At 34.9% G+C, this 18,241-nt stretch overlaps 1 protein-coding gene across 3 annotated transcripts in view; it reads right to left on the bottom strand.

Annotated features, from left to right (window-relative positions):
• Nucleotides 1–15,368: 15,368 nt before the first annotated feature.
• Hdac9 (histone deacetylase 9) overlaps nt 15,369–18,241 on the bottom strand; it is an 885,718-nt gene continuing 882,845 nt past the window's right edge. For all 3 annotated transcript variants that reach the window (XM_005377344.2, XM_013510571.1, XM_005377345.2), the window contains one exon: nt 15,369–15,651. In XM_005377344.2, coding sequence (XP_005377401.1) covers nt 15,612–15,651 — 40 coding nt within the window. In that variant the 3' untranslated portion in view covers nt 15,369–15,611. The remainder of the gene's footprint in view (nt 15,652–18,241) is intronic.

Below are 18,241 nucleotides of genomic sequence, written 5' to 3'. Positions count from 1 at the left end.
AGGTAGGCTCTAAAAGAAATGAATCTATAATCTACAGACTTTTCTGCTCCCATTAGAATATATGGGTACAAGGAATTATTTTTTCTACTAAACATTTTTGATTTGATGCAAATAAGTAGGCAAGAAGGATAGTTCAGTGCCTACTGGAAGAAAAATTATTAATCATAGCACAGGATAATATTTAGCTTCTCCTTTTGGAGATCTTTCTAGTGTTGTTTTGTTTTTACTCTTTCTGTATTCTTTTCTGAAGCATTGTTCTGCTCACATTGTCATTTACTTTCAAATGTTCATAATGTTCATAAGCATAATGTCTACCTTCTACCTGCTCATCCTATACTGAGTAGAAATAAGATTTCATTTAATGTGTTTTTTCTATGGAAGTATGTGTACTGATCATGACAAAGTTAATGATTTTTTATGTTAACTATGTGTCTGCTGTATGGAGGGGAATTTACTGAGGGAGAGTGTTGAATGAGCCTGAGGATATAGTTTAGGAATTTCTTAGGGTCAGAGACCTAAGGAAGGAAGGAAGGAAGGAATCTTCCTTAAAATTTTTTATTGAGATTTGCTCTTTGATCCAGTGGTTGTTGAAAAGTTTATTTTTCAATGTTTATGTATTTGTGAATTTTCAAGTTTTCCTTCTGTTACTGATTTACAGTTTTATTTATTGTGATCAGAAAAGATACTTGGTTTAATTTTAACTTCCTTATATTTATTAAGACTTGTTTTGTGACCTAAGATGAGATCCATCCCAGAGAATGCGCCATGCGTGTGTGAGAGGAATTGTGTGCTCTGTTACATAGAACACTTTGTATCTGTATGTTAGGTTCCAGATTTTCATTATGATCCCTACTGGGGGAATCGCACCCAAGGAAATAGTGAGGCAAAGCAAATCTGCTTAAAAAGTGATGACACATTCAAAATAGAATCCAGATCTTCCAAGTCTGTCTCATACTACCCAGCAAATCAACTGCTTTGTTAAAAATCTTTGCTTTAGTCATATTCCCAGCATCATTTATGAAGGCTCTTATGATGTTTGGTACAATGATTATATTAAAAGTATTTTATGAAATGCTTTTATTAGAAATAAAATATGTATACTCTCACTTTCAGAACTTTTCATTTTATATTGCGGCAGTAAAATCACTCAGATGAAGTTAAGTGGGAATTATATCTACAACCTATTTTCTTCCAGCAAATGTGATCTTGAAGAGTTTTCCCACCCATAGTTTTTCATTCACCTTGAGTTTTCCAATGTTAAATTTTTAAAAAAAGTTTTAGCAAAAATTTATATTTGTGATTGTAAGGTATACATTATATGAAATTTAACAATTTAATAATTTTGAGTATACAGTTCAATTACATTTTGTTGTACAACTATGACCACAAGCCATACCCAGAATGTATTGATCTGATCCAAATGACATTCTCTGTCCATTACACACAAGCTCTTCTCTCCCTCCAGCACCTGCCAATCACCTTTCTACCTCAGTCTCTATGAATTCACCCTGAGGAATCTCTTACATATGAAACCCCTGCTTTCTGTTCTGTATTGCACTCTGCTCTGATCTTTATTATATTTTCCTCTTGCTGCTTTGGATTAAGGTTATTCTTCTTTTTCTAAATTCTTGACTAAATTTGTAAAGTCAGTTTATTTATTTGAGACCACTTTTTCTCTTTTAATGTAAATGGTTACAGCTATCAGTGTCTCTTGACACTACTTGTATTATATTTTGTAAATTTTCCTGTGTTATACTTTTATTGTCTTTTACCTTAAGAAATTTAAAATTTTTTTATTGAGGTTCATTCTTTGATCCAATGGTTATTGAAGAGTTTATTTTTTCTATTTCTATGTATTTGTGAATTCTCAAGTTTTCCTTCTGTTGTTGATTTACAGTTTCATTTTACTGCGATCAGAAAAGATATATATTGGTATAATCTTAATTATCTTATATTTGTTAAGACTTGTTTTGTGACTTCACTTGAGCTCAATCCTGGAGAAGTTTCCATGTGTGCTTAAGAAGAATTATGTGCTCCTCTGCTGTTACATGGAACATTTTATATCTGTATGTTAGGTTCATTTGGTCAGAAGTATTAATAAAAAGTTCACAATTTCTTTGGTGATTTTCCATCTATTTGTCCTACTAATAATTATTGAAGTCGAGATATTGAGATATCCTACATTACTGTATTACTGTTTCTCTGTTTGGATGTTTCAATTTTTTTTATGTTTAGGGGCTCTCATGCCAGAATACTGATAATTCTTGTATCTTCCTGTTGAGTTGACCATTTTATCATTACATAATCTTTCTCTTTTTTTGTATTGTCACAGTCTTTTTTAAGAGTAGGAAGAATTTATAGAGAGAAAGAAAGCCTTTGTCTAAGAGGGACAGAAGGGGTCCTGGAGAGTGGGTTGTCTTCCAACCTCGCCACTCGAGGTGTTTTATTGAGCAAAGCCACAAGGTGAGGCAGGTTTAAGATGGGACAGAACTCTACTCAGTCAATAAGATTACAAATATAGTCAGTTAGGTAATATTGATCCAATGGCAAATCATAGGATGGGATGTCACAATTTTTTACTTAAATTCTATTTTGTCTGATGTAAGTAGTGTAAATATACCCCTATGTTCTATTTTCATTACTGTTTGCATTGGCTATTCTCTCCTTTCATTTTCAATCAACCTTTGATCCTAAAGGAGATCTCTTGCATATACACATAGCATACACTTAGATTCTGTTTTTTAAAAATATTTTCTCAATCTTGGTTTTGATTGAGAAGTTTAATCATTTTGCATTCATGCAGTTGCTGATACTGAAACATTCTCTTGGGAGTTTGTCTCCCGTATGTTGAAACTCTTTTATTGTTCTATTCCTCGGATAAGGTCTTTCTTGTGTTTGGCAAATGTTTTTCAGACTGAAGACATTTGAACCTTTCTCATTTTCTAATGACTTTATTCTATAGATACTTTCCTTATAGTTACCGTGGGGATCATATATAACATCCTAGGTCACAGCAAGAAATCTTAAAGTGATACCAATTTAACTTCAAGTACATGCAAAACTCTCTTCTTGACTGGAGAAGTTTCTTTTTCTTTACATTATTAATGCATCAAATTACATCTTTACATTTTGTATCCTAAAACATAGATTTATTTTTAAGCATATGTCTTTTAAATTTATAAAAATAATAGTGGCTACAAAGCAAAATTACTATTTTATTCTTTTGTATATTGTCCATATATTTACCTTTACTAGAGAAATTATATTTTTATATTGCCAAGTTATTTTCTAATTTCATTTCATTTAAATTTAAACAACTGTCGTTAGCATTCTTTATATGGCAGGTTTAGCTTTCATTCATCTGTGTTTTATATTCTTCCTCATTTTTCAAGGATAGTTTTGACAGATGGAGAAGCGCTTTTGAAAATGTAGTTTCCTTTCAGCGCTTGAAATGTACCATTCTCCTACCTCTGAGCTACTGAGACTTCTTAGGGAATATCTGGTACAGGGTGGGTACTGCTTTTCTCTTGCTGTTTTCAAGATTCTCCCTTTTTTGTCTTTAGGAAACTTGAATATAATTTGTTAGTGTCAGTATCTTTGCATTTATTCTACGTAGATTTGGATGTTTATATTAGAGTTTTCCCTCAAATCTGAGGCTAGCTACTCCAGCTGTTGTTTCTTCAAATAATCTATCTACACCTTTCTCTTCCTTTTCTGCTTCTGTGACTCTCATAAAGTGCATATCTCATGAGTCTTTGGCTCTGTTCACTTTTGTTCATTTGTTTCCTTTGGTTCCTCTGATTTATAATTTCAAATGACCTATCGTTAAGTTTGCTAATTCATTCTCCTACCTATTCTTTTGTTGAACCCTCTAATAGACGTTTCATTTATTATATTTCTCACTTCTAGAATTTGTTTATTTTTTAAATAAACTCTACCCCTTTGCTGACATTTTTATTTTGTTCAAATGTTGCATTTTCAACATTCCTTGTGGGGGGGGTTGAGCTTGCATTCTTCTGCGACTTTCATCTGTGTTTTGCTTTAGCCCCTTAAGCATACCTAAGACAGTTATTTTAGTCTTTGTCTGAGAGTCCTGAGCTATGTTTCTTCAGACTGATTCTGAAGATTTATTTTTTCCATTACATTGGCCATATTTTCTTATTTCTTTATAAGCCATGTGATCTTTTTCTGACTACTGGACATTTGGAAAAAATAGCTACATCTCTGAGTCTTTGAAGTCTAGTATGGAAGTCCTGTACTGATTACTGAACGTCCACTGAATTTCTCTGCTCATAATAGGGCTCTGGTTCCTAAGTATCTGCAAGTATACAGTCCTCCTAAAGTTGTCACATGCCAAGATGCCCAGTGCTATCATTCAAGGCTTTCAGCTTGAGATTCCATGTTCCTACTTCTTGCCTGAGGTCTGAGGTAGTGAGACAGATACCAATCCCTTGGGCTGCCCACACATAGGTCAAAGCTTTACCAACTAAGTTTCCTCCTTCTTTCTAGCCTGAGAGAGGGAACAAAGAATTGGCTCATGTTATGGACTGAATGTTTGTGTCCCATCAAATCCATATATTGAAGCTGAAACCTGCAACATGTTGGTACTAAGTGGTGTGTTTGGGGCAGTAACTAGGTGTAGATAAAGTCTTAATTTGGAGGACCTAGGATGGGGTTAATGTCTTTCTGAGAAGAGGAAGAAACATCAGGGCTTGCTGTCTCCCTTCCTTCCCCAATATGTAGATCCAGCAATAGGTAGCCATTTACAAAAGAGGAAGAGGGCCCTCACCATAATCCAGTCATGCTGGTAATTTAATTACAAACTTCCTAGCTCTACTACTGTGGTAAATAATTGTCTACTATTCAATCCACCCAGTTTAAGGTATTTTGCAACAGCAGCTGAGTAGATTAAGACATTGACTATTTGAATGAGGCTATTTCCTTTTTGGGGAATCCACTTGGTTTCTGATAACTGAATGGCTTTTAGAGCACCTATCAAGTTATTTTGTGCAGTCTTTTGTTGGTTATTTAACGTTTTAGCAAGGAACAAGTTCCTAGAGAATGTCTTCTGGTGTCATGATGAAGTGATCTCCCCATCAATTTAAAGTGTTTATTTTTACAAATGGGATAATATACAATGATTTTGAGTATGGTCCATCAGTGCAAGCCTAATCCTTTTACCTAGAAGCTTGAAAGTTGGTCACAGAATTAATTAAAATGTTTAAGTAATATTTTAACATCGTATTTTTCATAGAAATGTTGAATTCTACCAATTCAGGAATTCCCTCTGCAGGCCATGATAAGCACAGGCAAATATGCTGAAGTGTGCATGGTAAATAGCCAAGTTTTATGCCTAAGTACATGTACTAGACGTGTATACAAAAACATTCTGGAGCAATTACAAAATACGGTTTTTTAACAAACACTATATTTTTCATATATAACAAATGCATTATTTCCTTGTGCCCAAAATGCAAATTTGCAAATTATATCCAGGAACTCATCAAATCTGCTAGATGAATTATGTAATTCAATTTGGCAAAATTTTTGCACACAGCACAAATAGTTTTCTTTGGTTTTCTTGGATTCTGTTCTGAGAAGGAGGTAACTGGAAAAAAAGTGAAAAATTACAGGATATGATTCATAAAAATCCCACATCTTTTTTGTGTGCTTGTACATTCTTTTTTGAGGGAAAATGTTTTTGTCCCACAACGATGGTTCCTCTTTTTTTCAATGAGTACTTTTTAGTCAGAAAGATAGCCACACAGTGTATCCAAAGAATTCAAAAGGAGATAGCTAACACGAGAGGAAGATACATGTCATTTAGCAGCTATAAGAATGTGATGCTTATTCATTAAACTGTTTTTTTCACTAGAAAAGAATGTGAAGCCTGAACTTTAACATGGCCACAGTATGTATTAGAGAGCAAAGAAGTGAAACCTCAGCATTGTATATTCCTGCCAAGCACTAGCTCAAATCTTTCACCCTCCAATATGTAATGGGTATCTGTTTTCCTATCAGGCTTTGAGAGAGAAGGAAATGATGCCCATGTAACACTATCCTCATTTCTGAATTTCAGACAAGTAGTATCCACTACTATTCCTTCCTGTTTTCATTTGCTGCCAATAGCAAGATTAAGCACACACACCCAAAGATAGAACTACCAGCCCTCCATTGTCAGAGGTAATTTTCAGAGAGTACAAAATATGTTCAATAATTTGGAGTAGCCAGATTTCTGCAGATGGCCTATGTGTTTCTAATTTCTGGTTTCTCTCTTGCAGAGACCTGAAAATATTATAATCACTTCAGATTTATAAAAAATCTGTTATAGCTCTGGCTGCCCATTACTCAGAGGGTGGAGCTCGCTTAAGTAATAGAATGATAGCGGTTTCAGTAGCTAAAGTGTCAATTTCATGCATAGGAAGAATTCACAGACCACCAGAAGTTCAGGTATTCCATTTTCTCATTTCATAGAAGCATCCTGAAACCACTCCCAATATTGTCCATGTGAAAAAATAAGATAAACTGCAACACACTTGCTGTAAACTTCAAAGGCAGATGTCTGGCATTTGCTTTCAGATGTATAGCTAAATGTACCAAAGCTAAGAAACCTCCATTGCCGGGAAGGAAAAAGTCCTTGGAAAACAGAACTGCAAGTGGGCAAGCTGATGCAGTCACTGGCTTGGTCCAGGATTGTGAAGAGTTGTCAGGACAAGTGTAACCCAGGGCTTGTGCTTTACTAGCTGTATAGACCTATGAGATAAACACTTGGGACTCCTTAAGGCAGAGAATTAGAAATGAGAGACTACATATCACACACACTCATAGCTAACCCACAGCATGGAATGGCTGCCCTCTAAGTGGTAGGATAGACATTAAAAACATCTACAAAATGCAATGGGAGGGGCCAGGAATATAGCTCAGCAGCATAAGTGCCTGCCTGGCAAGCGCAAGGTCTTGAGTTCAATTCCCGATACCAAAAAAAAAAAAAAAAAAAATACAATGGGATAGCAACAAAAAAATGAGTTGCTCTTTTGTGGACAATGAGTGGGGCAAATGTTTCTCCTAAGACTTGTTAAATCTATACACACACTTGTAATTTTTTTTTTTTTTTTTTTTGGTTTTTCTCCGGCACCGGGAACCGAACTCGTGACATTCTGATTGCCAGGCAGGTGCTTTTGCCGCTGAGCTAAATCCCCGGCCCCCACACTTGTAATTTTAATTTCCATTTTCATTTCAACATTATTCACAATAACCAAGATTGGGCAATAACCCAAGTGTTCATTAACTGATGAACGGGCGTAGAAAATGTACTATATATAAACAGCAGAAAAATATTTGACCATGAAAAGAATGAAATCCTGTCACTTGTGACAAAGTGGATGAAAGTGGAAAACATTGTGTTAGAAAGGAAGAAAAAAACAAAAATCAGGTACAGAAAACTAACATCTGTTCTGACTGGCATGTGAAACCTAAAAACGGTCACCCCATAGAAGTTCAGTGTAAAATAGTGGTGATCAGAAACTGCGGGGTTGTTCCAGCAAACTGAAAGTCTCCGTTTGCTCCTCTATTAAATTACTCCCCACAGAAGATTATTATGAGGTTTAAATGAGAGTACAGTGTAAATATTAAATATGTATTCATATTTTTATTTTTAGAATAAATAAAACAACTAAAATATGCTCACCAGAAGAAAAAAATAGTGTATGAATATATGTATTCTTCAAAGAAATGATGTCATTTTGCATGGATATAAAATCTTTGTATTTATTTAGGAATAAATCTTCATAAATATAATTAATTTGTTATTGAAAGATTAGCTTTATGGAACATCATTAAATTGATTTACTTTATCATATCTTTAAGTTTTAAAATTTATTGTTTTGGAAAAAATTAATTTTAGAAAAAATATATATGGATTATATAATATTGTATATGTACTGTATATAGCTTCAAAGCCCATTGATACATTAAGAACTTTAAATTTTATATGTGGCAAATGCAGACACATTTTATTGTCTTACTTTCTTCTGTTTCTTTTTAACATTAAAGAAGAGAATTTATTCATCTCTCTACTTAAATTTTGCTTTTCTACTCTTAAGACACTTAGGAAGACATCTATCAATCTTTTCCAAAGTTCTTATAAAGATAGGTGGCGAATGATGTATTTATGGGCAACGGGAAGGACAGGGAACATTTGTTCACCCTGTTGATATTATCAGGCTCAGGAGTAATTGTAATGTTTGGAAGTACTTTAAGTTCAACAACACTAAAACACCACCAAAGTGTTAAGCAACGAAATGCAGCTTCAGACTTCTATTTTCAATTACAACATACTCTTTTAAAAGAATCATATAATAATTCTTACTTTATACTTAAATTCAACTTTTTCAATTGCTCTCTCTTCACCAGGGAAACTTAAAAGAAAAAAAGAAGCATGGAGTAACATTTGCCATTTGACAAATCTGATTAAACCAAAGGTGTTTACCATTGAAACTGACTCTGTTCACCCACTCCTTCTCAAGTTTACTTTCTGTTAGACAAAATATTGCTATCTTTTTCTCAGAATGAAACCAAATCATTGTCCATTGGAAACAGTTATATGTTAGAATGTTAAACATTGCAGGGGGTTATAAAATACAAAAATAAGTGTTTGTCTTGGAATAAATTTCAGGAGTTTTTAGAGTATGTGTTCCAAAGACATCTTAGGGTTCTTGGCTAGATTAAAGAAAAATGTTGAAACAGAGAAAGAAAGAACTGTTTTGCAAAGTGCATTTACTGTACAAACCTACCCACAATTACCAGATCCACTAACATGATAATTTAATAAAATCTTAGGTTATCAGAGACTATTGTAAAGGATAATCATAATTTTTTAGTTAAAAATATCTTAAAATGCCATCTTTGATGTATAGTGATGCTATTGGGAAGCAGGATAGACTCTAAGCTAGATAGTATATGAGAATTGGGTCCTGTCTCACACGCTTATAGTTTTTCTGTTACAACCAAATACCTGACACTCAAACTTTTAGCAGGACTTATTTTGGCTTACAGTTTTAGAGTTTTCAATCCATCCTGGGCTGGCTCCAAGCCAGAAACACTAGTGCCTCTGTAAGGCCCTATTTCTTAATGCATGAGACTTTTGTGGGGGGCAGTTTAGATCTAAACCATAGCACTCACTATCTGTAACACTAAGTGAGTGAGTTAACTTTTCTAATGCTTGGTGTTCTCTATAAGTGGGAGTAATAATACATACAGTGAAGGAATTCTGTGATGGTTAAGTAGAATTTTGGTAGGGCATTCAATAGAGTCACAGGAACATGTATGTGCTTTATCAGTTTTATCTACTATTATTCTTCCTCCTGACCATTACAACTTTGCTTTAATGTACTTTTTCCTTTTTTTGGTGAAATCTCACTTCATTATAAGGGAGATTTACCTGGAAGTAAATTTTTTCATTGTTGAAAAATGGAATAGTTTATGGCCCAATAATTCATAATTAATGATATTTATTAATCCAATAAGTTATTAAGTATCTAGTGTGCATAATCTAATGGTAGGCACCTGGAATGCAGAAAAATAAGAACACTTTTATTTCAAATATCTTTTATTCACATAGGACGAGGGGAAAATCTAATTCAGTAGAAAACACAAGACAAGAGGGCAACCTTCATTCTTTCTGAAGAAGAGTCATGACATCAACAACATCAACAATAATTTGGAAAGTAGTATTGTGTGTTCAAATACAAAAGGGAATCAGGAAGAAGGTGAACAATCCGTGAGCATGTCCAACAATGATACTCTGTTACTCGGCATTAATCATTTATTAGATGATTCTTTTGCACATCTGGAAAACACCACTGGCAGCACAATTTAAGAAAAGGAGTTTGACAACGTTGATTCTCAGCAGTTCTGGATGACAGATCTTGGTAAACGCTAGCCAAAAAAATTAAAGGCAAAACCACTGGTACACAGCAGACAACAAACTGACCTTATTACAGAAACAGATCTCAGACCACAATAGAAAAGAGACTTAATACATCAACAAGCCTGGTCTAGAGTGTTTAGTCACAAAAGTACTAAAGACTGACTCCTGTCTGACCTGCCCACCTGATTTTAGTGTATCAAGTTATGTGCTTGCAAATGACACAAACGGCCAAGTCTATTACCTACGAAACGGCCACTCATTTTTGCCATCATACTCGGTATGTCCAGTAACCACTGCGAGTGCAATTTCACACAACCTAGTTATCGTGGAGATAGATGCTGACACTGTTTATTCAGAAAGAGTTTGAGAATCTTACCAGTTAGGAGGGTATATGGAGATTTTAACACAATTATCATATACCCAGGGAGGCAGCACCTTTCTTCAGAGTACAGAGTCTTAATACTTTAGGTTTTTCATTACTCAATTTCTATTCAATTTTAACTTAATAAAACCAATACATAGATATTGCTGCCATCACTCTACCAACTGTTACAAGAAAGGGCAGCCAATGAAAGTAAAGGACGTGACCGCAATGTCCCATAAAAAATTTAATCTTCATTATATTGGATGTTGTAACTTGCATTTAATGTGCCTAAGACCCAAAGAAGAAAATAAAAGGACTCCAATTTTCATGAAAGAATCTGGAGATCTTTCACTACTAAAATAAATTGACTTAAAATTTCTCCTTTACCATTTGTTTGTTTGTCCAATGGTAGCTTATGTGTGTGGGTTTGACTCACAAAGACATCTAAGGGGCGAGAAAGTATATGCATAACCTTCTCCAGTCAATAACTAACACAACACAGCAGGGCAGTTATTAAGAATGGTCGAAGAGTGTATTTGAAATGACATGAAAATTCTGCTCATACTTTCTGTATAGAAACTATAGGTCAGAAGCACAGTAACAGGGTTTATCTTTTAAGATAATAAAAAGTTTTTTATAAAAAGAAGTCAGTTGGTTCTTCTAAAAGAAGAGGGGAAGGGGCTGCAGATTTAGCTCAGCGGCACAGCGCCTGCCTGGCAAGAGCAAGGTCGTGAGTTCAATTCTAGGTACCGGAGAAAACCAAAAAAAAAAGAAGAGGGGAAAACGAGGATAAAGATGGTCTCTTAGTGTTCACACAAAATGGCATGAAAGAAAATACAGCCAGCGGTGTCTCAAAAAAGAATTTGTGAAGATTGTTTCTGCTTAGGAAAAATAAAGCTTTCAGAAATTATTATGATCGCTTAGATGTAGTAATTTGGGGTTGGCAGGCTGGCAGAAGAAGCAGAGAAGAAAGGAAACTATTGATTAGGAAGATTGGCACTGTTCAGTTAATTCACCGTGTATTTTCTAACCTTTCCAGCTTGAGATTAAGATAGTTCAGGAAATCATTTGTATTCTAGGAGCTCATCATTAAGATCAAGGTCTAGCAGCCCCAGTTCAATAGTCAAAGGTTTACCAGACATAGCTATTTCCAGCATATTAGTAATTGACTCAGTGGTTACTTAATACATTACTGAAAACCAGGCAGGAATGTCAGAGGTTTAAAGAACTGCAGTTGGTCTGAAGAAAGCAAGTTCTACAGTCCTGTCTGTGTATAGCATATTATTTTTAAATTTTCATCCTCCAACCACCCAACAATCGTGCATTGCTGCGTGAAGTATTTGATGGGACAAAAACAAGCTGTCAGTGTCAAGGGGCAAAGGCTATGATTTTCAACGTAAATACTCCCAGAAAAGGAAGCCACACATAGGCACTTACATATTTTAGTGGTGGCCCTGATGAAATACTTTATAATACTTCCATTAAAGAGCAGTAAGTAGCACAAAATACTGCTAGAAACCAAAATATAGTTGTGATCTTGGGACGCACAAGAAATTTGACAGTGATCAAGACAGGGCAGAGGATCAGTTTTGAGGACAACAATAAAGGGCCTTCACTTCTTCACCTTGATCATCTGGTTTTCATTTCTTTTACAGGTGAAAATTTCCCCTTCATAGAAATAGTCTAACAGGTGTGTTGTCTCCTACTTCTTTCTTTTTTTTTTCCTCTTATTTTCTCAGCAGGCAAGTGATTTCATTCCTGAAGCAGGAAAAGAATGTTGCAACAGATAACGCTACAAGTGATAATGTCAGTCTCTGTGACAGAGTTGTTATTTCAAGCTTAGCATCACTTTTTTTAGAATCACTTTTAAGAGAGAAAATTTTGCGTTCTTTTGGGGTCATGAGATCTTCATATTTATCTCCACTGAGACAAATTGAGAGTGAATTTTCAAAAGATAAATAGTAAAAATGTTTAAATAAATTGCTTTAACATGAACGCTGGGATAAATATAAACATAAACATGTTGACTGAAGCTAGGTTGTCTCCCAGGAGACTCCACAGGATCATCCTGTTTTACTTTCCTATGGAGTCCATAGAGAAATCCAGTAAATGCTCAAGGCTTTACGATTGACCTCCAGAAATAAAATAGGACTGAACTACTAGGAAAGACCAGTCCTGAAATGGCTGAGTCTTTGTGGGAAGAGATGCCCTTTTTTTTCCCCACTCAGGTGAGTAGATTGTCCTATAGTGTTGTAGTTACAGCTGAGGAAAGATTTCTGTTCATAGGATTGTTAATGGGGATTTGGTGATTATTAAGCATTATTATTTTACAAGTATCAGTTCTCTGCAAAATTGGACTTCCAGCTCCACTACTGATGTTATGATTTTGTTAAATATTTTAAATATTCATCTCAAATACTCTTCTCATTTACTAAGCAGTGACAGGATAGCCTCTAGTTTCACTAGGGGTCAGTTTTGCTCACTGCTTAATAAAACTGTTTTCTGGTTTAATGTAAAACTCCAAATTATACTATATATTTGATTGTTCTTTGTAGCTATTATGAAACATCACTAAGCTCATAGCACTGTGTACTAGTAGAGCTCTCAAAAATCATTATTTTTATTCAATATGCAACTATGAGAAAATCCATTTATTTACCCTTTAAAGTATGGATCACAATAAGATATCTAATGGGAAAGCTTATAGAGCTGCTTTTCCACTAGCCACTCACTGGAAACCATTGTAAGCAATAAAAATTAACATGTAAGTGAAGAAAACTAAACCAATTGAAAATGCTTATTCAAATGTGCCAGTCTATTTCAAAAGAAGTGTGGATACTCTCAAATGTCTCCATTCTCTCTCTTAGGACTATATTCCATTTTGTAAGAGTATAATTAAAAGTACTGGTATTCTTTTCTTACTACTACACTCACCTCTGATTAACCCTGTCCACTGTGTATGTGTCTCTCTGGGTATTCTGATGATTCTAACTATGCCCTACTGTTTATCATGTCACATGGAAAATGATGCAATTAATGCACCAATATGTTATGTTTTTAAATCGACACTACTATGACAATGTCCCAGTGATTTGGCTTTATCAGACCAGTAACTCAGAATTAATATATGGGTAAGTTCTTGAAGGAAATATCAGTATGTTACTATGTTGACATTTTCTATCGAACATCTAAAAATATTTGGGAACACTGAAGAGTAATGATATGGATTTAAAATCATGAAGTAGATTTTTAAATTTCACAATGATGTTTCTAATTCAAATATGATTTATTTTTCCTTTGTCTCCACTCTTTAGTTTTCTTTAAGTAATTTCTTCAGTCAGTACAAAATAACAGGAGCTCACAAATATATTTGACATGAATGTCTCTGAAAATATCCAGAAGGTGAAATTTACCAAGAATTCATTCCTATTATGAGTCTAGATTGCCCTAACCCTTATGCAATGGAAATAATTTTTACCTAGTACTGCATTACATTTCATTTCAGATTTCCTATTTCAAATGGTGTCTCAAATTTCTAAGATGTTAAACCAAGTATTGAGCCATTTTTGTGTATGTAATAAGTCTTTAAAATTAAAATGGTAATCCTAAAAAAACCCAATGCGTGAAAAATATGGTCTGACTGTATAACAAAAGGCAGTTAAATAATTCTACTTGAGTGAAATCTTTCATCTTTGATTTACAGGTTAGAGTCCTCTTTAACTAAAACCATATTGTTCCATATCTTTCATATCAGGGCTTTCCCTAAAACCTTGTTTTAATTAAGGTTCTTTCAGATTTCTGAATAAAAGCATGACAATCTTCACTTATGGCTTCAATATATCCTTTGAGTTAGGAAAAATAAATAAAAAAGAAACATCAACTCTTTCAAAAGCATCATCAGATATTAAATATGTGAGGTATTCTACCTGGGCATCTTTAGGTGCTTATGTTATAGATTGAAATGGAATTTCCAGAAGGAGGAGATAACTTGCTTATATTTGCTAAAATGCTTTTAATCTCAGAATTAAATGGCCTTTATTTTCAACCTTTCCCACTAAGGTAAGCTGTGCAAAGGTTATTTTGTGTCTGTTTTCATATGAAGATACAGCTTCTGGGTTAACTCACTTCACAGGGATGTCAGATAAATGGTGCCTTCATTAACACATTTCAAAGATGCAGAGAAACTCCATGACACTGCTTAAGCCATATTGCCTAGATGGCTTCACAGCTAAAAGAATAGAACTGGATAAAGCAACTCTGTCCACCTGGAAAGTAAATAAAATAAACTAAATACTCAAAGCCCCTGAGTAAGAGGAGAGATATGAGCAATCTTCAGGTTTTCTACAGGAAGGAAGAATGGGAGGCAAGAGAAAAAGAAGCGTAGGAGGGCAGAAAAAGGTGAGAGTAAAAGTCCTTGGTAGATTTGGAACAAATTAAGACCATCTTTGAAAAGTACGTGCTTTGCAAGGACAGGGCAATCCTCTATGGAACGTACATTCAGAGCGACTGTCATCAGGACAGGACAGGTACAGGGAGGGAGGGAGACCTCCTTCTCCAATGCAACTGCAAGTAGACGAGAACATGAGAGGGATGTTAGACAGACAGAATGATTTTTCTCAAAAAAGGTGATGTAAATAGTGCACCATTAATTGCAGCGTGTGCAGATCCTTTGGTCTTTGGGCTTTGAGATACAATGTGGTTTCATTCACTGAAGAAAGCCTCACCCAGGTCCTCCTTCTTGAACTCTTACTAGGAAGAGTTGAACCGTGTGCTAAAACAAAGACAAAAAGCCCAAACCAAATCAAAACCAAAAAACACTCTGTCATCTGCATGAAATTGCTATCCGTTCATAGCTGAAAGCAAATCCTATAAACAATTTAAGACTGTTTGACAAAAACTTACCCAATAAAAAACTGATCAGAATGTTAGGAATGAGTGTCTTGGGTTTTGCCCAAAATTTCACTGGCTGTCTTAGCTTCTGAAATTAACAGTGTCTAATACTGTCCTAGATGTTCCTAATTCACACTTTGTGTCTGGGAGTGGGTCACTCAGCATAATAAAGCACGCTGGAAGCAGTTTCTTCCAATAGTGGTTTACTGTAACTTTAGAATCACAGCGGTTACGTTTCAGAAATCTTTAATGCCCTTTCAAGTCTTTCCAAAGAACAAGTGAAGCTGCTGTTCGGAATTTTGTGCCCAGTGTTTATGTTCCATCGAATCTGTACCACCCAGGCAGCAGACAAGACATGTCTGAGGGTGCTGGGGTGGGGGGATACACAATGATGTCACACACAGGAAATATCGGGGGAGACTCGGCACTTCACAAGGCTGGGTCCTCTTCCATGGGCTCACCAGCAGTTCTGTAAAAATAAACAGGCAATCAGAAAACGGCACAAGAGCACACAATTACATTGTAGATTTTCATGCATAATCAAAGCTGATTTTTCAGCTCTCTCTGATGTTTATTTGTGTTATTCAGTTATCCATAAATAGAGTTTCTTTCCTAGGAAGTATAAACAAATGTCAAGTGGAAAAACATTTTAGATCCAAGCAATCATTGGAAATGTTCCTGTTTATATTAAAACATGTCAGAATATTTTATAACTCTAGATTCCAAAATGTACATGTTTTGTGTCTAGCACAGTCCAATAATTTATTGAAAAAATTAACTGCAGTATTTTATTTTAGAGCAATTGCAGTGATTTCCTATGGAACCAGTTTACTAATGAGAGCAAAGGACCCAGCTAGCTTCTGGAGGAGACTCACCAGGGCTCTGGGTTTTGCTTCTGTTCTTTCATAACTGGATTGGCTGCCTGCCAGAGGCATTTCAAATCAGATTCTGAATTTGATTAGCAAATCACTCCTACAGACCCAACATTTTTGTAAGAAATGCACTATGGTAGTTTGTAAATAGTTTTCATTCGGCATCATCTGTGGGGTGTTCTGCTCAGGAAAAACCAAAACTAATTGCTTGAAAATTTGTACTTGAGATTTAACCTTAATTTAGTAACACTTTGAGGGTGTTTGAAGGCAAACTTTTAGAATGATTTTTCATTTAGTCAAAAGAACAAACTGTAGCAGAAATCCACATACATGAAGTAGTTGGACTGTCATGAGAAGCTGGATTATTGAGATTGGAGAAGCTGGGAAAATGGGCTTTGAGTCAGTTCTGTGATCTGCAAATGTCGCAACTGCTAGAGTTGCAATTACAGTTCTGTAAAGCCATGGTTTCAGGTGCAAGCCATAAGGAAAAAGATGTTCCTTACAGAATTAGTCGAGGGTAAAAACAAAACAACCATGTAAAAAGCAGGGTATGTGTAAAGAACGCTTTCAGATTGTAGTTATTTCAGACTTTGAAGTCATCCTTTCCTCCTCTACGGTACACACGAAAATCATGTTGACTGGCATACAGATACAACGTTATGTTTATGCTACCAGAAGAAACAGAACGTTTTCATGATGGTTCTTTCTGGGAGATAGAATCACAGATAGGTGCTTTTCATTTTCTTCTTCATATTGTTCATGTCCTTACTAGTATTTATAAAAATTACTTTCATACTACAGGAAAATGTTGTTTTTAAAAATCAGCTGTTTATAAAGACAAATGAACTAGCTACCCATGTGATTTTATAGGAAAAAGAGCCTAGATTTTAATGCGTCTTTAAATAAAGTAGTTGCCATTTCAGACGAGCATATTTGTAATAAATTTGAAACACTTAAAGAAAGACTATCCATGGAATGGTAATAAAAAAAGACCTAAATATACCCTTTACAAAATAAGAATGACAAACATGTATTCATTATTTAATACTGCCAGAAAGTTTGAGAAGACTCCATGAAGAATATTAAAAATTAAAAAAAATAAGAATGAAAGAAAGATTATTTCTTAATAAGTTATATCCTATCCAAGAATTTTCAGCATGAAGAAGTTGTGTGAAAATGCTGAGGCCTGGTAGATAAGATAAAAGCCAGCTACGAGGCATATGTAAAAGCTTTTCCATCTAAACTGATTGCCATTCCAAGAAGAAAAAGATCCAAATTTAGAAAGAACATTGAATTTTAAAACTAATTTATATATAATTATGCAAACTTACTTACACCCGAGACTATGTGAATAAAAGTTATAGAACACTCAAACTGAGTTTTCTCATAGAGACTGAATGGTCCTATTTCCAACCTAAAGTCACAGCAGATCATCTTCCCTCACATCTAAGACATAACGTGTCTGAAATCCAGATACATTGGGAACTCCTGGTGGGTGCGAACTATCCCAGGATTCACAGATAAAAGGATACCTATCTGGTGGAATATCTGTACATTATCCACCCATTCAGGCTAGCCTTTGAGAATGTGGCAGATAGCTACACTATAACCCACTCGCCAGCAAAAATTGAGCCTCTTTCACTGAAACAGATTTTTTTGTCATATATGTTTTGTCCCTGTGTTCCCTTTGAAATAGTTTCTTCCTAATCCTTTAAAAATAGTTCACTTACAGCTGCCCATTTTCTACTGAAATCGTATCCCCACACACATAGCAGACCAATTCTGTGTCTTGCAATACAGATATGTTAGGACACAGGAAGTTGGAAAATACCCTGGATTTCAAGATAGATGTCTTGTGTTCAAGTGTTAGCTCTGTCATTTCCTAAAATCTAACTTGGAGTAAGTCAGTGTCTCCAAATTCTTGATTTGTTTTTCAAAATGGAAGTACTGATCCCTGACTTGCCCTTTGGAAATCAAACTAATTAATACAAGAGAACTTTGAAGTATTAAACAATTATTACATAGTTATATTACTTATATCTGCTATTTAGGAACTTTAGGAACTTTGAAGTATTAAACAATTATTACACAGTTATATTACTTATATCTGCTATTACAAATTATAGTGTCTCCTATTTATTATCTACAGCTCTCAGGGGAAATAGTGTTATCTTAGTGAATCTTTCT

Source organism: Chinchilla lanigera, unplaced genomic scaffold, assembly GCF_000276665.1.
Source record: "Chinchilla lanigera isolate Chin_1 unplaced genomic scaffold, ChiLan1.0 scaffold00009, whole genome shotgun sequence".
Classification (NCBI taxonomy): Eukaryota; Metazoa; Chordata; class Mammalia; order Rodentia; family Chinchillidae; genus Chinchilla; species Chinchilla lanigera.
The sequence above is the reverse complement of the archived record's forward strand: the minus strand, read 5'-3'. Positions and strand labels throughout refer to the sequence as shown.